We start from the raw sequence: 20,496 nt of genomic DNA on the forward strand, positions 1-20,496 counted from the left end.
GGTGGAAGGCATTCAGTGTGGACCTTTCCTTGCTTCCTGTTACCTTTTAAGGTTCAACATTAGGCATGGGCCAGTGACATGAATGGTCATTTCAGAATCTATCACATCTAGCCCCATAACCAGAGTATCCACAGTTTACAAAGCATCGTGGTCCAGGGCAATCAGATTACAGCAACAGGGTTAGGGTCAGTTCCTGCTCTCTGCTGGGCTTGATTGTGCTTCAGAGGGGAGAGGAGATGCTGAGAGTTAGAATAGGGATCTTTCCTGTCCCCTCTGCATTACTGAGGGATATAAATGAGGCGAGTCCCTGTGAAAACTCAAAGCTTTTCCCAGGAGTAAAGATGATGTGCAGAGGGTGTTGGAGCAAAATGCCTGTCTGTCATGTAGGCAGGTTTGCTTCCTTTTCCACTAGGATCAGTGCGGCTGTCTCTGCAGCCAGGTTCCCCTCTCTATCTGTATTTGGAGTAGGTGCATCGTTCAAATAGCTCTTCCTTAACATTGACTGAGCTGGGATTATCTGAGCATGAAGAAATGGGTCTTTGAGCTTGGTACTCCAGAGGTTAATGTATCTCCCAGCTCTGGCTTTGCAGGTGTCATGCAACCATAAAAAGACACGTAGATAGCTAATGAGAACATCAGTTACACTGGAGAAGATAAACCAACCTCTTCCTGGCGTGAGTTAGGAAGAAACTTCTCAATGGGCATCTTATTACAGAGTTGTCCAGTATGGGCAGGCTTGGAAAAACTTACCGAGACCTTGTAGCCCTAAGACTAAGCCTATGGCCTGGGTGAAAAATACCTGTGCCACCCACCCCTTCAGGATGCCATCGCTCTGCACCATAAAGGAACTAAGCAGGTGTACTGTTTGACAATGTTACTATTAAATGCAGTGCAAAAAACCCAAATGCTTCTGTTACACCTGTCTTCAAAATTTCACTTGCTAGTAGGGATGATTAGCGTATGGGATATATATTTGACTAATTCTACTATTCTAACAGATTAATATGTTCTGAATAGTATCAGACCAGCCATAGAGCTGGTTAAATACCATGGATGAGTATGAATTGAATATATTTGATGGATGCAGGTAAAACTCATGAAATGAGCATTCCACTGGTTCTTACTAGTTGCCATTCCTGAATTCCTTCTACTCCTCTCTATTATAAACGATATTAAATTTCTTCCTGAATTGCCTCAATATTCATTTCCTATTTCCTTTCCTCTGCTATATTTTTCCCCCTTCTCCTCCTAACATTGTCCAACCTTGCACCTGTGCTGCAAACAGATATGAAAGACTGCAAGAGGATATGCAGTCAGCACTGTTTGGGCATGATGCCTCCTTCAGCTTTCTGGCTGCTGGAAGGAAGATGTTTCCACTACATAACCTTTGCCTTTTTTTGCTGCAGGAGGGGTAGGGCTTCCCTAGTGACTAGCTCTAGCACTTACCCTGCTGTTACTCAGAATTTTCTCCAAGACCTAGCAGAATGAAATTGATCAGATTCTTGTCATTTGGATTGCTACCACAGCACCTGAAAAAGAGTAGTAAAAGTGACAAGGCCTTAAGTCAGTTTTCACTCTACTGCAGCTTGGGGAAGCTCTGAGCAGCAGCAGAGGCACTAGAGCTATGTGCCTGCAGGCTTAGGAAGATATCATTGCTCTGATTTCACTGAGTTCATGGTTACAAAGCTTTTGTTTGTAACCATGAAAAACTAGACTGGTATGGTACTTGATGATATTTAAGTGAAAGCTTAGATTCTGGAAGAAGTGAAGGCACTTCCCTGGGAAAGCATCCTATTCATTGAGGGTGGCTGGCTTTTTTTTTTTTTTTTTAAACACCTGTGTGACATGTGCCCTTCTATTTGGTCATATCCTTTTTGAGATCGCATGACTAAAACAGAACACGGTATTCTAGGAGACAGTGTCACATTAGTTTATATAAAGAGAGTTATCTTACATGTATTACAGTAATACCTAGAGGCCCCAGCCTAGACTGGCGGGGGGGCCCTTTATACTAGGTCCTGTACTTCGTGCTCCCCTGAAGATCTTGCAATCTAAATAGACCAGGTAGAGGCACGGGGAAGGGAAGTGACTTGTCCAGGGTTACGCACAGATCAGTGGCAGGAATCGATCCTAGTTTTCTGGAGACTTAGCTCAGTGCCCTATTCACTGGACCATGCTGCTTCTCTAAAGGCATTTGTGATGTTGCACTCTATATGATTATATTCACACTCATTAGCATATTTTCATAAAATATAACTGGAATTGCTTCATGCAAAAGGACAGGTTTGAGTAGCAGCCATGTTAGTCTGTATTCGAAAAAAGGAAAGGAGTACTTGTGGCACCTTAGAGACTAACAAATTTATTTGAGCATAAGCTTTCGTGAGCTACAGCTCACTTCATCGGATGCATTCAGTGGAAAATACAGTGGGGAGATTTATATACACACAGAGAACATGAAACAATTGGTTTTATCATACACCCTGTAAGGAGAGTGATCAATGCTCAAATAAATTTGTTAGTCGCTAAGGTGCCACAAGTACTCCTTTTCTTTTCATGCAAAAGGTCTCTTATAAGGTATCATTACAAAGCTAATCTACTGAGTGTGGTCATACATTTATACAAATAGGATCATTCTTGTATCTGAAACTAGAAATTTAAAATATAACTCTAAGATCCTATTGTAGTTGCGCAAAGTGTGGGCCATTAATGCTGTTAGGAGCCACCAAGATTCCAATCGACCAAAACAATTGACTGTAAATGACTCTGTTTGCTTGCGGCCTTCCTGTAAATCAGCCTGGGAGGAATGAGGGCTTAGTCTTACAGTGATGTGTGATCATGTCACCTAAACTGGAATCCATCTTTAACCTGGTGCTTTTCCATTTACAAGGAGGGGTGGGAACCCAGGGAGGGACAAAGGATTCCCACCTTATACAAAAGAGATATAAGGAGGTGGGACAGAACAAAATGCGCTGCAGTTATGAGAAATCCCCTAGCTACCACCTGAGCTAAAACCAAGATTGTACTAGGGAAAAAAATTGTGCCCAGGCTAGGAAGGTATCCAGTCTGTGATAGAAGTTTATTGAAACATCTCTGAAGGTGAGATTTCTTCTGTAATCGCTTTCTTACTGTATTAGGTTTGGACTTTTTGTTTTGTTTTTTTTTGCTTGGTAATTCACTTTGTTCTTTCTGTTATTACTTGGAACCACTTAAATCCTACATTTTGTATTTAATAAAATCACTTTTTACTTATCAATTAACCCCAAAGTATTAATACTGGGGGGGGGGGGCAGAACAGCTGTGCATATCTCTCTATCAGTGTTATAGAGGGTGAACAATTTGAGTTTACCCTGTATACACTTTATACAGGGTAAAACAGATTTATTTGGGGTTTGGGCATCTGAGTGTTGGAGACAGGAACATTTCTTAAGCTGTTTTCAGTTAAGCCTGCAGCTTTTGGGGGACGTTGTTCAGACCTGGGTCTGGGTTTGTAGCAGGCTAGCGTGCCTGGCTCAAACCAGACAGGGCACTGAACCCCCAAGCTGGCAGGGAAAACAGGTTAGAAGTAGTCTCAGCACATCAGTTGGCAGTTCCCAAGGGGGTTTCTGTGATCCAACCTGTTACAGCATTATCCTATTTTCTATACCATTTGTTATTGACCCTACTACATTCTTTTACTGACAGCTGCTTCACACAGAGTTGCGTAAAATGACACCCAAGTCTCATCCTGCAGCAGTTACAGTTAATTTAGAAGCCAGCAGTATGTATGAGTCCAATTACTGTGCATTACCTTGCATCTGTCGGCACTCAGTTTCCTCTACCATCCTGCTGCCCATTCACCTAGCTTGGTTAAATGCTTCTGAATTTCTTCATAGTCTTCTCAGGTCTTGACTAACATAACTTTGTCACCTCGAAGCTTTGCTACCTCACTGGTCATTTCCCTCTTCCATGCCACTAAAGGAGTTTTTATGTCTCTTCCTAATGGCATTCTCTTGTGTGTTGTAATGGGGATTTGTGTCATTAATTTGAAGGGGATGCTTTCCAATGCTAGAGGAGTTTCTGTTCCTGTTGTTCAGGGGAACTTATGACCTCTGTCTCTAGTCTTTCATCCTCTTCCTCAGAATCTTCCTTTCAAGCCAGTGGCTGAAGTTTTCCCACCAGGGCACCATTGGTTTGTGTCTGTCAGAAGCAGCTTTGCAGAGAGGGACTGGATCTTTTCTCTACATCACCAGCTTTTTGGCAGGATGGGGTCCTATTTTTTTAAGTATTTTAGACTCCTACTCTTTCTCTTCTCCCCCCCTCCCCCCAAAAAAGAGTGAGTATGGGGAGAGGAAACACTATTGTATTTCAGGAACAGGTGAGGGTTTTAATGGGTGGGGCTGGAGAGATTTAACTCTTTCCCTGCTGTATTGACTGAAATGCAACTAGCTCGTTATGGTGCTGGAGAACTGAGGAAGTGAATCTGAGCTGTCTCATTTCACTGTCCAAGCTAAATGAAGAAAGTGGCTACATTAATGGATGAACGTGTGTGTGTGTGTGTGTGTGTGTGTGTGTGTGTGTGTGTGTGAGAGAGAGAGAGAAACAAGGTCCAATTGTTAAACTACCCCAGATTGGTGACTATCCACAGGGAGAGAGATGTGGCACTCCTTTCCCAAGAATCACTCTTGGAAAGCTAAACCCAAACCCCTGTTAAGCTTGGCTGTTTCTTTCCCCATTGCTGCTGTCACACAAGTAGTTCTACTTGATGACAGGTTTCAGAGTAGCAGCCGTGCTAGTCTGTATCCGCAAAAAGAAAAGGAGGACTTGTGGGATCTTAGAGACTAACAAATTTATTTGAGCATAAGCTTTCGTGAGCTACAGCTCACTTCATCGGATGTGGGAAGCTTATGCTCAAATAAATTTATTAGTCTCTAAGGTGCCACAAGTACTCCTTTTTTTTTTTTTTTGTAGTTCTACTTGTACATGCACATCTCCTTCCAGCTCCACCCCACTGCATTCTGAGCTGTCCCAGTTCCCTCCTTTTGAAGCATCGTTCACGCCTGGAAGTCTTGGTTTGCTTTGATCCACAAGAGCCTGAAGTTCAGGGTTGGACCAGAGCTCTGCACAGCTGAAGGCTCAGGCTGTCTTGGAGCTGAATCGGTCTGTTATGTGGGAGAGGCACATGCCATTTTGGAGGCCTTGCTGCAATAGTTGGAGCTGGAGGGTAGCATCTGTGTCTATCTTTCCTGACTAGAGAGCAGGAAATCCTCATGGATACCTGCCCCATTGTTTCTGACAACCCTTAAAATCCATTAAGAAAAATAGAGTAGGCTCCCCAGCCCGCACTGTGCAGCCATCACTTCTGGTGCCTGATAGAAGCAGGCTGCTGGAAGGCAAATGCAGCTTGCACATGCTCTGATCTTCACCCTTAAAAGGTCAGTTGAAGAGAAATGGGTGTGGGGTGGGCCCCACATTCCACCCTCAATCTTCTAAGCAATGATGAAGGTGGAGGCGTGGCTAGCTTGTCCCCCAGTCACGGGCCACACTTCACAACTAGTGTTTTAACTTTGTGCTGCTGAACGCAGGGGTGCCTTGTGAGCTGATTGCAAAGGGAGAGAATAATCCCACTAAAGGAAGAGATGGAGAGCATCTGACAGCATGTCCCCAGATGAACTGTCAAAGACACCATTCCCTATGTGCCTTACCATGTTCTGTAGGGTCAGCAGGGCAGGCAAGAGCCAATTATTGCTTGAACACAGGCCAGAAGTGACCCCTCAGTGTTCCTCTGCCATGACATCAGTTATCTCTCTCGCTTCCTGGAGTGGGGAGATTCTTCCTGTGTCTGTCTCCAGCTATGGGAACCCGATCTCCCCCCACCCACATCAGTTGGGCAAATAGTCTCTGACTACAATGGAGCTACCCTGACTGACACCAGCTCAGGCTCTGCCCCTGTGTAAGACCGAGAGGGCTAATTCACAAATGAAAAGGCCATGGGAAATTTGCAAGAAGAACCCTAAGGGGTTGCTGGCTGATGGCTCTGCCCATAGCACATTGCTGACTCCCGACAGTGATTCTCAGAGTTGGAATGTCAATATTGATGGGCAGCAATCTAGCTAGGAGAGATAGAACAGGAAGAGGAGGTGGAGAGGTGGGGATCTGTGTGTCAAGTGTTTATGAAAGCAGTGGGATGCAGCTTGATAAGCCAGAGTGCGGTGTTGAAATGGTGCTGGGGAAGGAGGCAAGGAATGGAAAACAAGGGAGAGGTGATGGCAAGCAACTCATGATGGTTGGAGTCAGAAAACACTCTGTCCCACTGTGTGTGTGTGAGAGAGAGAGAGATTATATATAATCTAAATGAATATCCATTGATAAGATCTACAGGAATTAAATATCCTGCTTCTGGGTGTCAGCTGCCTATTGCAGAGGTCAGGAAGGGATGCCACCTATAAAGCACAATTGGCCAACAGAATCATTAAGTGAGGTAGGAGTGTGTTGCATAGCTGCCCGTGTGCTCTCTCAACACCTACCTCCAATTAAATTAGCTCCTCTCTTACTGGATGCTCTGTTTTGTTTTTATGTTTTTTCTGAGCCTGAATTTCTTCACTCTTCATAATAAAAACACAAAACCCAAAGTTTCCCAAATGCTGCTGTTCTAGCTGAGCTCTGAGGAACTCCAGAAATTAGCTCTATCTATATACGGGGAGGCTGAGCTTCAGACGCTTATGTGGTGACTCCTATCTTGGCTTCTTGCAACCTCTGCCACGGGGGGGCTGGACTAGTGAATTAGAGCTCTGCAGGCCAGAGGCTGGTGAAAAGGGTAGCTCTGCCAGCCCCTGGACTCTGATGAGGTGAGGGCTGAGCTGCCCACAGAAAAGTTCAAACAGCCCACCTCTCTGGAACTGAACCACTTATAAGCTGTTTATCCATTCACTCTATACAGCTCCTGTGGTTAGGGAGTCCTCCAAGCACTGGCCCATAGTGCACTGCTCATAGCAGAAGGGGTCCATCTGGGCTTGGAGGGGGAAGGGACATGGGGCTGTCAAATCTGCTCATCTGTTCTCCAGCTGAAGGTCCCCCCCTACCCACCCCCACAAACTTTCCTCCCATTGGTCTCTGATAATGCCCCTGGCTCCAACTCCACCCCCTGAGACAAACAATCCAACTGTGGAACATCTGATTTAAGATTTGGAGGGGGGGGGATGTAGGCTGCAGCCTGGCCACAGGGCATTTTTAGGTGTGGATGTTAATGCTGAGAAGCTCCACTAATGCCCCTCTTTGCTGCTGTAATGCACTTGGAGCTGGCAATCCAACTGGCATCTCCAGCTGGCACTCCAGAGTGGAATTTCTGGCTCAGAGTGCATAGCTGGAAGCTGAGGCATTATTTGTGACTTAAGGGTGGGAATAGAAATGTGGGGACATGGATGGGAGGGAGGTCCATCTGGGGAGCAGAGAAGGGAATATCGGCTGGCAAATTAGGAGGCTAGCTGAGTCACTGGTGGGACGAGTGGAGCAATAGCTCCTGTTTGTTCCTAAGTTTCTGAAGCCCACAAGCCAATGCAGTGTGTTTTGGTACATTGTGGAATAGGTACCCAGAATGCCTTGCCAACTAATTGCCTTAGGCAAGCACTAGTGTGGTTACATGGCTACCTAAATAGGTGAAGTTTGCCAGGCATCTGCCCGCTTCCTGTAACTAATCTAAGTTCAAAATGATTAGGGCTCCAGTGAGGCAACCTGCTAGTGACACAGCTAAGTGCTGCTGTATGGGACTGAGGCCACAATTTAAAGTTAAGGAGTACTTGTGGCACCTTAGACTAACAAATTTATTGGAGCATAAGCTTTTGTGAGCTACAGCTCACTTCATCAGATGCATTCAGTGGAAAATACAGTGGGGAGATCTATATACATAGAGAACATGAAACAATGGGTGTTACCATACACATTGTAACAACAGAGTGATCACTTAAGGTGAGCTATTACCAGCAGGAGAGCGGGGGTGGGGGGACCTTTTGTAGTGATGATCAAGGTGGGCCATTTCTAGCAGTTGACAAGAATGTCTGAGAAACAGTGTGGGGGGGAGGGGGAATAAACATGGGGAAATAGTTTTACTTTGCGTAATGACCCATCCACTCCCATTCTCTATTCAAGCCTAAGTTAATTGTGTCTAGTTTGCAAATTCGTTCCCATTCAGCAGTCTCTCGTTGGAGTCTGTTTTTGAAGTTTTTTTTTGTTGAAGAATTGCAACTTTTAGGTCTGTAATCGAGTGACCAGAGAGATTGAAGTGTTCTCCAACTGGTTTTTGAATGTTATAATTCTTGACGTCTGCTTTGTGTCCATTTATTCTTTTTCGTAGATACTGTCCATTTTGACCAACGTACATGGCAAAGGGGCATTGCTGGCACATGATGGCATATATCACATTGGTAGATGTGCAGGTGAACAAGCCTCTGACAGTGTGGCTGATGTGATTAGGCCCTATGATGGTGTCCCCTGAATAGACATGTGGACACAGTTGGCAACAGGCTTTGTGTTGAAATCACATAAACACCACCCTATACCGGAAACCTTCTGACCGCTATTCCTTCCTACATGCCTCCAGCTTTCATCCAGACCACACCACACGATCCATCATCTACAGCCAAGCTCTACGATGCAACCGCATTTGCTCCAACCCCTCAGACAGAGACAAACACCTACAAGATCTCTATCAAGCATTCTTACCAACTACAATACCCCACCTGCTGAAGTGAAGAAACAGATTGACAGAGCCAGAAGAGTACCCAGAAGTCGCCTACTACAGGACAGGCCCAACAAAGAAAATAACGGAACGCCACTAGCCATCACCTTTAGCCCCCAACTAAAACCTCTCCAACGCATCATCAAGGATCGACAACCTATCCTGAAGGACGACCCATCACTCTCACAGATCTTGGGAGACAGGCCAGTCCTTGCTTACAGACAGTCCCCCAACCTGAAGCAAATACTCACCAGCAACCACACATCACACAACAGAACCACTAACCCAGGAACCTATCCTTGTAACAAAGCCCGTTGCCAACTGTGACCACGTATCTATTCAGGGAACACCGTCATAGGGCCTAATCACATCAGCCACACTATCAGAGGCTCGTTCACTTGCACATCTACCAATGTGATATATTCCATCATGTGCCAGCAATGCCCCTCTGCCATGTACGTTGGTCAAAATGGACAGTATCTACGAAAAAGAATAAATGGACACAAATCAGACGTCAAGAATTGTAACATTCAAAAACCAGTCAGAGAACTCTTCAATCTCTTTGGTCACTCGATTACAGACCTAAAAGTGGCAATTCTTCAACAAAAAAACTTCAAAAACAGACTCCAACGAGAGACTGCTGAATTGGAATTAATTTGCAAACTGGATACAATTAACTTAGGCTTGAATAGAGACTGGGAGTGGATGGTCATTACACAAAGTAAAACTATTTCCCCATGTTTATTTCCCCCCCCCCCCCCGCACTGTTCCTCGGACAATCTTGTCAACTGCTAGAAATGGCTCACCTTGATTATCATTACAAAAGGTGTGTCGTCCCCCCCCACCACTCTCCTGCTCGCTCTCTTGTTACAGTGTGTATGGTAACACCCATTGTTCCATGTTCTCTATGTATATAAATCTCCCCACTGTATTTTCCACCGAATGCATCTGATGAAGTGAACTGTAGCTCACGAAAGCTTATGCTCCAATAAATTTGTTAGTCTCTAAGGTGCCACAAGAATTCCCTTTTCTTTTTGCGGATACAGACTAACACGGCTGCTACTGTGAAACGTAAAGTAAAGTTAGGGGCTGCCTTTTTTCCCCAGAGATGCTTTGCTGCTGCAGCTCCCAGAGACTTCAGTGCACGTATGATGGGGTCCAATGCAGCTCTCCTCTCTGTCCTGGTAGTTCAAACTGGTTTGAAGATTTAAAACTGGAGTAAAGCTCCTCCTCTCTACACCCATATTCTGCCACCTCCTTACTTCTCTCTGTTCCGATGCTCCCGTGCCACTTGCCTCCCTGTTGAGTCAGTTGGGAAGCAGCGGTAGGGATGGAGCTGGGGAAGATTTCCACCAGCCATGTGTCTACTCCCCCAGCTGTTGGGACCCTCCTCAGATTAGCTTAATCTGCCATCCAAACAACCTGAGCCTGGGCACCCAAAAGGGTGATTTCAGACAACTTCCCTATAGAACAGATTGGGATCCCCAGCAGCTCCTCCCTGAAACCCGTCCCCAGCTGCATGGCTCTTCATTCTGGTCTGCTCCCTCTGTTAGTGTGAAAGTGTGTGAGATGTCAGCCAGAGCCACAGACCAAGCTGCTCATTCAACAGTTCCCTTAGCCTCTGTGCCAAGAGGCACCAGGGTGTGCTTTCTGCAGCTCCTCCAAGCCCTGCTTGCTGCTGCAGAACTCTCAGAGAAAGGCCCTTGTGTTATCTGGCTAGTGCAGAATGAGCTACTTTCCACTGGGCTTTATTTAGGGTGTTAAAACAAACTTCTGTACAGCTTTTCTCCCCTCCAACTTCCCCAGTCAGAGCCTGATTTCTCCCCTCGCTGGCATAAGAGTTCAGCAGACTTCCCTGTGTGAGCAAGGGGAGAATAGAGCTTGTTGGCTTCTGTCCCACAAACACCACTCCTGGAGCCAGTTTGAGTGCAGCTCCTGAGCCTCTACTGCTCCTTGTAGGCCTCCTCAGCTGCTCTTTAGTGAGGGTGGACCCTGAGTCACATTTGCTGTCACTGCTGCTAATGGGAACCCCATGGGCATCTATGCAAGTGACCTGGATCACGTTGGCTTCATGCTACTGCCTGTGGACAGCTCAGAGCAGCCCCTGGAGCTACTTCCAGAATGGGGGACAAGATAGGCTGGAGGAAGAGTAGGATAGTGGAGACTTATGATAGCTAGGAGGTTTTGAACTGGTTGGGAGAACAGGTCAGAGAGAGAGAGACAGCGCCCGCCTTCTCCCTCTCAGCAGTTAGAAGGCACATGGGGAAGTGAGAGAGGGTCGGTGGCTTCACACCTATTAGCTAAATAAATGAGCAATAGGCCACAAAACAATACCCTTAGAAAAGGATCCAGGGGCAGCACTCAGATGGCTTTGGGATGTCTCAAGAGGACAGATGAGCTCTCTGCTCCTTGGCTAAGGAGCAAAGCATCAAATGAGAATGGGAATGTCTCCCGCCTGCAGCCTCCTGCTCCCCACCAACCAAGGCAGGCTTCTCCTCAGTCTGCAGGTCTCCTGCTCAGAGTAGTCTCCATTTGCATCAGAATCTCTTCTTTCATTTTCCCCCTTGCTACGTCGCCTGAAGTCCTCAGTCTGTGCCAGAATCGTCCAGCTACTGGGCCAGAACGAGGTGGATTATCGCCAGAAGCAGGTGGTGATACTGAGCCAAGACAGCTTCTATCGGGTCCTTACCTCTGAGCAGAAGTCCAAGGCACTCAAGGGCCAGTTCAACTTTGACCACCCAGGTGAATGGAGCCTGATCTTTGGGAGGAGGTGTTGGGCTGTGTAGGGCTTCAGTTACACCTCTCCTGATCTGAGTCGTTCCTTTAATTCCAGTGGCACAGAACTTCTTGGTAATGCCGGGGACCCAGCTTCTTGCCCCACTGCATTAAAGTGGGGTGGACGGGTAGTGATGCAGTGCATTGGCTTGCTTGGGACCAGCTGTCATATCCTGATTAGGTTCCTAGTGCTATGAGCCTGGGTCTTGTCCTTGTCCCAAGAGGATGGTTGCACCATCCTATAACATTATTTCTACTTCTGCATCCGATTTCATCCTGAAGATCCTAAAGTGCTCTGCAGACTATATGCAAACTGCACCACTGAAAAGCAGCCACCTGTGGGTTGACATGCTCAGCGCACTGCCCAGTCAGAGGGAATACGCTGCCCAAGGAGAGTAGTGTTTAAAACATCTCCTCCTTAAACGCTGGGATTTTAAGCCTTACTACTGAGCAGGATCTATCCAGAAAACAAACTAGGACTAAATACAAAGGAAGCCCAATTCCTGTTACTACAACAGAGACTTTTTCAACTGCTTAATGGGCGGATGGGAAATTCCAGAACCGCCTCACCCAAAACTCAGCTGCCTTGGGCAGCGGGCTGCCTTGCTAACAGAGCCCTTTCTGTGAAGCTGTGGGAGGGAGCTGTTCAGAGATAAAAGGCTGCTCTAGTCTCTGAGGGGCTGGGGTTCAGGAGGAGATTCACTCTTTTTAGTCTTGGCTTTAAACAAAATCAGTACAAAGATTGTATTGATCTTCCAGGGCTGGATCCTCAGCTGGTGTAAAGCAGCAAAGTCCCACTGAATTCAGTGGAGTTCTGCCTCTTTCCACCAGCCTGGATCTGACCCAATAGCACTCAGGCCTTGAGGCAGCATGCACCTGCCTCCACTCCTCCATATGTAGCTCAGCAGGGACTCTGTATAGGTTGAAATACCACAATGTATGGGGGCAGAGGTTGGCAGGCAGCCTTCATAACAGCTTGTCTCTCCTCAGATGCCTTTGACAATGAGCTCATCGTCAAAACACTCAAAGAGATCATGGAAGGGAAGACAATCCAGATTCCTGTCTATGACTTTGTTTCCCATTCTAGGTAAGACACTACTCCTGCCTTGCTCTGCACCTGCTGTTCTGATTCGGGAGTGTGGGATGTAGCTCTGCCCATCCTCATTTACAGTACCTTCCCTCCCTGACACTCCAGGTGATGATCTCTTGAGCACAAACTACCAATATGGGGTATTTCTGGAGAAGTTACCTTTATTTTGCCAGCTCCTGTATGCACTGTATATTGCCCAAATGCTTGAGCTGAATAGTCCCCACCAAAAATACCTTAAGTTACAAGGGTTACAAAGTTAAGCACTCAAACTGCATTGTGGTATTTTTTTAAATTTTTTATTTATCCACTCAACCTAAATTCTGTGTGTGTTATGCTACAATCACATGCTATTTCCCACAGGACCTCTGCTTCATAAAGTGCTCAGGGAATGCAGCAGGGTTGCATGATGAATGGGGCTGTCATATGCAGGACACTTGCGTCCTCCACTGGAGAAACTGGAAGTCTGTTCCTATGGGTGGGTCCCTGAGCGTGATTGATTAGTTTGACTCTTGCAGCTGCCTGGAGGAAATGAGCATGCACATGGTGGTGGCAGTGAGGGGCAAGGTCTAGCCTGCTCCCTCCTTTCACCATGTTTTAGGGAGGAATGTCCATAGCCTTTGGATTCCCTGGTTAAGCTTTGCCGTACTGGGATGGGGCGGAGTGGGGAAAGCTGAGTCACAGAGAGGTGACATCTCTCCCAGAGTTGGTGTCAGTGAGGCATAGAGCCAAGAAACCAGCTTCCCCAACACTCCTCCCATTGGGGAAGTGCTTCCTCTTGCTCTGCATCTTGTTCTGACATGCCTTTCTCATGCGTGGCAGGAAGGAGGAGACAGTGACTGTGTACCCAGCTGACGTGGTCCTCTTTGAGGGCATCCTGGCCTTCTACACCCAGGAGGTCCGGGACCTCTTCCGGATGAAGCTATTTGTGGACACTGATGCAGACACCCGGCTGTCCCGCAGAGGTGAGGGTGCATCGCTAGCCAGGTAGAAAGATGCTACTTGGTGCATAACTGACTTGGGAGCTTGCTTCTGTGAGACGCTGAAGGCAAAGATTCTGAAGCAGGATTGGACTGTTGGATTGATGGAAGGATATCTTCTGTGACTCCTAGCTAGACAGAAATGGCAAGGGCACTTGGCCTTCATGATCCAGGGTATTAGATCAACCCCCAGGTTGCATCAGGAAACTCTTGCCCTGTATCCCAAGTGGTATTAGATTGTGTGGGTTTTGTGCTTCCCGAAGCAACTGGCGTTGGTGAACATGAGTGACAGGATTCCAGACTAGATGTTCAGTTCTGTTGTGGCAGCTCCATTCAGTGCAGATAGCTGGAGTGCCAATTGTCTGCCAGTCATGGGGTGCCAAAAGCAGCAGTACAGAAAACTGGTTTAAAGACTAGTTCCAAGTCCATGCCTGTTGTGTAGGAGAGGGCATGGCAGGTGGGGATGGGCTGTGTAAGCTCAGGGAGTGACTATAGGAAGGGAGTGTCTCTGCAGATACTTCTCGAGCTCTGGGTGGATAAGGGGCTGTCTCTAAGGGCCTACACTAACAGTCTCTCCTGACAATATGATGGCTAATGCTACTGCATCCTGGAACTCCTCACGTGCCTAGTGCTGGTTGGGAGCAGAGGGTTTGGGGGTCACTTCCAAAATTGCTTTGCTTGGGTGGGATATTTTCTGGGAGCTGAAGGGCCTGCCGAGCAGTGTGGCAGGCATTGCATGGCAGTTCAGGGTTGGGAATGGGGACATGTAGAATTTGGGAAGCCAAGGGCTTATGACACTGGATTATCTTTCTTAGGTACCAGTAGAACTTGGGGAGTAATAGACGTATGTAACACTAATGAATCTCCCTGGAGTCCTGTTGCCACTTCTGTCCCGACAACCACTGCCACTCTGATAGTAATGCTAATGGCAAGAGCTGGCCTGCTGTGGAGGCTGGACTCTGATGGGGCAGTGGAAGGCCTGGGGTTGGGAGAGGTCATGTGTTTTCCAGTTGGGATGAAGCAGGCAGGTCAGTTGGGTGCTCTGGTTACCATATTGCCAGTCTCTGGATTTGAGGAAACTCCCCCCCCCCCCTCCCCTTCTGACCTGTGCAGTATCACCGAGAGCCTCGGCAATACCAGAACCTGGCTCCAGGCACCTACAGCACAACATCACATGGGGTTGCATTACTGTGTGTGGTGGGCTGCTCCCACTGCAGTCAGCCCTCTTTGCTCTAAGTGTCCTGGCTTAGTATCGACAGTCTGGGCTGACTCTGGATGGATTACATTAAGAACAGCTCTACTATACTAAGCTATACTCTGTCAGACCAATGGTTCATCTAGCCCAGTATCCTGTCTTCCGGCAACCTGTTTCAGAGGGAATGGACAGGACAGGGCAATATTTGAGTGATCCATCCTCTGTCACCCAATCCAAGCCGTCTGGCAGTCGGAGGCTAAGGACACCCAGAGCATCGCATTGCATCCCTGATCATCTTGGCTAATAACCATTGATGGATCATATCCTCCAGGAACTTCTCTAGTTCTTTTTTGAACCCAATTATACTTTTTGGCCTTCACCACATCCCATGGCAATGAGTTCTACAGGTTGACCGTACATTGTTTGAAGACATACTTTCTTATGATTGTCTCAAACCTGCTGCCTATTTCCATCATCGAGTGACCCCTGGTTCTTGTGTTATGTGAAGAAGTAAATAACACTTCCTAATTCACATCTCCACACCAGTCATGACTGTATAGACTGCTACCCTATCGCCCCCTGAGGTGTCCCTCTTCCAAGCTGAACAGTCCCAGTCTTTTTAATCTCTCCTCGTATGGAAGCTTTTCCGTACCCCTAATCGTTTTTGTTGCCTTCTCTATACCTTTTCCAATTCAATACATCTTTTTTTGAGATGGGCAACCAGAATTGCATGTAGTATTCAAAGTGTGGGCGTACCAGAGATTAATATAGTGTTGTCATGATATTTACAGTCTTATTACTGTCCCTTTGCTCATGGTTCCTAATATTCGGTTATCTTTTTTGACTGCGGCTGAATGTTGAGTGGATGTTTTCAGAGAACTATCCTCAATGACTCAGATCTTTGTTGGGTGGTAACAGCTAATTTAGATTCCAATATATTGGAAAACATAATCCCAACTATACATACAATGTGCATTTGCTTTTATCAACATTGAATTTCATCTGCCGTTTTGTCTCCCAGTTTTGTGAGTTCCCTTTGTAACTCTTCGCAGTATGCTTTGGGCTTAACTATCTTAAGTAATTTTGTATTGTCTGTAAATTTTACCACCTCACTGTTTACCCCTTTTTTCCACATCACTTTTGAATATGTTGAACAGCACTGGTCCCAGTAGAGATCCCTGGAGGACTCTTACTTACCTCTTTCTAGTCTGAAAACTGACTATTGATTCCTATCTTGTAACCAGTTACTGCTCCATGAGAGGACTTCCCCTCTCATCCCATGACTGCTTACTTTGCTTAAGAGTCTTTGGTGAGGGACCTTATCAAAGAGGAGTTGGGATAGTTCCCTCTTCAGAAAGGGATTTCCTTCAAACTGATCCAGACCAATGACTTGAAGAGCCCAATATGCACAATTCACAACCTGAGCCTTATTGTACTAGGACTCCAGTCCCTTGATATCATTCCCAACCCTCTACCTTGGCAATGCTTGATGTGGGGCTGCTGGCCGTAGGTTGTGGAGGTGAGCTCTGCTTGAACTGCTCCAGAAGCTGAGCAGGGCTCTTGCATAGCTCATAGTCTTCTTGAAGGTCTTGATTGGAGCAAGCACTGCATATAGGAAGCAGAAGACTGGCTACCACATGTGCACTCAGCGGAGGCTGGGCATTAAAGAGCAAAAAAGGGACCACAGGTAGCACTGGTCCGTGGCTGGTGCTGCAGGATGGTGAAGAGGCCTGGTTTAGCATTAACTACAAAACACAAGTTGCTGTGTTGCAGGATGGCATTGGGGAAATGCAGACAAACTGGTACTGCTGTCACACTCATTGCTTCCTGGCCACCCTGGAGAAAAGGCAAGAGAGTGTGTGTCAGTCAGTCAGTCGGACTGGACCTGGGCTGAAGACTTGATGCCACATGTTGCATTTTGTAAGAGCTGACGGCCTGAGCCAGCTGCCGCGGTGCTGTGTTGCAAATTTAAGGCCTTAAAACCAAATGTTTGCTAGGATACCTCTTTGCGCGGTGTAGGGAGGACTTTGGCACGACAGGGTCTGTGAGAGATTATGGAATCTCATCTACTGGCAAATGCTGGTCGAAGTGTGTGTGTGTGGTGTGTGGTTTTTTTTTTTTGTTTTTGTTTTTGTTTTTAAATCCACCTAAGGAATTTAGAGAGATCTTTATCAGGAGATGTCTTTAAATCCCCTGTTCTTAGAAGCTTGTATAAATTATAGTTCCCAGAGGGCGTGAAAATGCCCCCAAACAATGATATTTTAAATAGTTTTGTCTTAAGACTATATTTTGTTTGTAAAATTCATTCTGTGCAAACTCTATGAAATTGAACACTGTCATTCATGCTTTTTCTAAAGATGTCATGAGTTTTCTAAACATGTGTTTTGCACAGGGCCCTATCTATGCAGCCCTGGAAATCTCAGCCAAGGTGTCTGAGTATAGATAAAACAGGACACCAGAGTAGAACTCCATGAAGGGACTCTAGGGAAGGCCCACCCAGCACAAGTGGGTGTCTCTGTAGAATTCCAGAGATGTGTTCATCCTGTGTCTGAGATAGGATTTCAGTGCTGGCCGAGAAAGCAAGAGCCAAGATTCTCCAGGGTGCCTGCCACCGTCAAGCCAATGTTACTGTCTCGTCAGTAGGGGAGATGTTGTCATTGCTGATAAATGCTAGATTTTTGGTTTTTTTACACCCATCTGTCTCTCTTCTGTGCTCAGCCCGCTGCTTCCACGTGACTCATTCAGGAAGCCACAATACAGTCACTGCGGGGATGGGAGGGAGAACTAGCAGGTTGTAAACACTGCATATGGACCTTTACAAAAGGAGTCTCCCTTACTCAGTGGTCATGATATTGGGGATCTAGGATTTGCCATCTGTCCAGTTGCATCTTCCACCTCTGCAGATGGCCTGTGTCTCATGTCTCAAGGGAAGGTGAAAATCACCTACACTTGGCTGACAATACAGTGCTTTTATATAGGCTCATTGTAAACCTGCCTGACCACTGTGGCAATTGGCTCATGCCCTGAAGCATGAGATTTAGTTACCTTTATCTTGGCACGTGATTTCTAATGTCATTGGTCTTAAAATTATCCAATCCTTTTTTAAGATCCGGCTATAGTTCTTCCTGGTGCTAGGAACTGAGAAATGGCCCTCACCCCAATGATAGCAACTCAGGAATGAACCCCCCTCCTACCACCACCACCACCTCAATGAAGAAACTGAGCCAACTGATTTGGAAAGACCTCTCTATTGATCGCTGAGGTGGGTGTGTCAGTGGGGCTTATAGGTCTTTGCTAATAGAGCCCTGGAAGCAAGAAATCCTAAGGGATGAAGAGACAGCCCCTGAAGACAGCGATCCTCAAATCAGTGCTCAATTACCCTCTCGCAGCCCTTGCCACAGGTGAAGGTCAGTGACTGGAAACTCTTGTGTTCATTCTCTCTCTCCCCCCACCCCCCCCCAGCTTCTAAAGCCTGGCAATATGTTTGGCTGGAGACTAGCAGGCACATCAGAGAGCAGCTCCCTCCCTGTTCAAGGGACCAGACTCCTTCTTTTTTTGAGAGGATTGACCACCGAGAGGGTTTGTGTTCCCTTTCATAGGCATTGTGGAAAGCGCTTGTCACAGCCTTGTTTTCTCTCCTTCCCTAACTAATGACCAAGAATGTACCTATCTCAACCAGTAATGGGATATGGGGGGAAAGCCAATGACCTGTGTTTCACAGAAAGCCAGAGCCGGTGACTAATGGTCCTTTCTGGTTGTAACCTCTGAACTGCAGAAACTAGGCAGGATGATGTAATGGGATCTGGCTACTGAGTCGTAGCCCACTCATGAGGCATTACTGTAATTGAATGTTACTGTGGGAACCAGAGCCCAGAATCCTGGATTAGCACAGGCTGGAGCAGTAAACTTGGGACTTTAGTTTTTGTAGATTGCATCAGGCTCTCTCTGCTAAGAGTGGTTCTGCTGCCAGATTGCAGAACTGGCCAGCTGCTCCAGATACTACCCTTTGCAATGGGACTGATCATCTCCCGTCAGTCAACAGGAGTCTCTCCAGGGACTCTGATGGGAAATGCATCAGGCCTGATCTGATCTTTGCCAGCCCTCCTTGCTCTCAATGTGTATATCTGGCTTTCTGGATGGGTGCAAATCCTGGGTCAGCAAAGCATATAGACCACTAGAAATAAGACTAGCCATAGCAGCAGGTAAAGCCCAGTCCCTGGGGGGAGGAATGGAAACAGAATTGGAGCCTCCCCTGGAGGGTTGGATACTTTCCCTACCTATCCTGAGGGTGCCGCACTTCCTCAGAGTATCACAGCTGACACCGTGGTAAGTCTGAGGGTGCTGGACTCCCTGCAGCTGTAACCTGTATGCTGAAGATCTGGGAGGCAGGAGCGGTGTGGGGGGGCACTTTTGGGGCCTCCACAGGCCCAGAGTGGCCCAGGGGATTAGCAGGGGGCCAGGAGCAGCCTGCTCCATTTCCCTTGCCCTGGCCCCAGCTGTGTCGCTTAGGAAAGGGGGCTTGGGGGAAGGGGTTCTCCCCCTCCCCCCCCCGCACTCACTGGCAGCAGCGGGAAGCAGAGCAGCCTGGCCCCAGCCAGCCACCAGTGAGAGCGGGGGGACTGTCTTTTTTTTTTTTTTTTTCCCCCAACATCCCCGCACTCACCGGTGGCAGGAAGCGGAGCGCAGAGTAGAGTGGGCTGGGACCGGGTTGCTCCGCTTCCCGCCCCTGCTGGTGAGCACGGGGTCGCTGGGGGAAGAGGTGGAATGGGGGCAGAGCAGGGGGAAAGGTAAGAGGTGGGGTGAAGGGAGTTGTCCCTGGGGGGGGCCCCGACGGCTCTGCCCCTTGCAGTGGGCGCAGCCTGCGGGGGGGCTGGCCAAGGGATAGGGCTGGTCGTGGGGCTGGTGCTGTTGCGTATGCAGCATGCAGCTGCCTAGGGCACCATGAAATTTGGTGCCCCAAATTTCATGGTGCCCTACGCAGCTGCATATGCCTAAGGAGGGTCCTGATTGAGAGGTATTCACAGATCTGTGTGAGGGGCCTACGACTGGAATACCAGGGGGCTGCAGGTCTGGATTGAGGGGCATCAGCAGAGCTGTGGGGGGACCCCAGTAATGCAGTAGCATCAGGGCCGTAGGCTGGGACTGGTGCATTGGGAGAAATCTGGAGGCAGGACTGGAATGTTGTGAATTGAAGTGCACTGATAGACATGGAAGAGGGGAACATGCACAGCCCTCTGCTTCATGTTGCCTGTAATATCAGCCCCCTGCTATCGGGAGCTCTTGCAACCAAATGGCATTAAACTGCGAGCCAGCTAGCCTGCCTGCCTGGGGCGTGGCCTGAAGAGGCCTATGCTTGGAAAGGGGCCTGTCTGGGAAACGGGGGCAGGGATGCATTGACCTATGCAATTGGTTCCTGATTGCCTTGTTTTTCTCCTAGTGTTACGGGACATCAGCGAGCGAGGCCGGGACCTTGAGCAGATCTTGTCTCAGTACATTACCTTCGTCAAACCAGCCTTTGAGGAATTCTGCTTGCCAGTGAGTGAGAAAAACAACCACCCCACAAGCTGGCTGGGAGCTCTCTTCTTGCTGGGGCCCGCCCTGCCATGCAGCAATGTCACTTTGCTCAGGACAGCACCAGCCTGGACAGTGTGCATCCTCTCACTGCAGGCACGGATGGCTGCATGGCAGGACATGGTGTCTGTCGCTCTCAATGGTCACTTCTCTGTGGCTGGAATTTCCAGCCAGATGC

At 47.6% G+C, this 20,496-nt stretch overlaps 1 protein-coding gene across 5 annotated transcripts in view; it reads left to right on the plus strand.

The window, feature by feature from the left end:
- Nucleotides 1-20,496, plus strand: part of UCK2 (uridine-cytidine kinase 2) — a 45,207-nt gene that overhangs the window by 17,399 nt on the left and 7,312 nt on the right. For all 5 annotated transcript variants that reach the window (XR_006273855.1, XM_043491076.1, XM_038412247.2 and 2 more), the window contains 4 exons: nucleotides 11,293-11,452; nucleotides 12,476-12,572; nucleotides 13,395-13,537; nucleotides 20,185-20,282. Coding sequence is in view for 4 of the 5 variants with exons in the window: in XM_043491076.1 (XP_043347011.1) it covers nucleotides 11,293-11,452; nucleotides 12,476-12,572; nucleotides 13,395-13,537; nucleotides 20,185-20,282 (498 nt within the window). In the remaining variant the exon portion in view is untranslated. The remainder of the gene's footprint in view (nucleotides 1-11,292; nucleotides 11,453-12,475; nucleotides 12,573-13,394; nucleotides 13,538-20,184; nucleotides 20,283-20,496) is intronic.

Source organism: Dermochelys coriacea, chromosome 8, assembly GCF_009764565.3.
Source record: "Dermochelys coriacea isolate rDerCor1 chromosome 8, rDerCor1.pri.v4, whole genome shotgun sequence".
NCBI classification, from domain to species: domain Eukaryota; kingdom Metazoa; phylum Chordata; order Testudines; family Dermochelyidae; genus Dermochelys; species Dermochelys coriacea.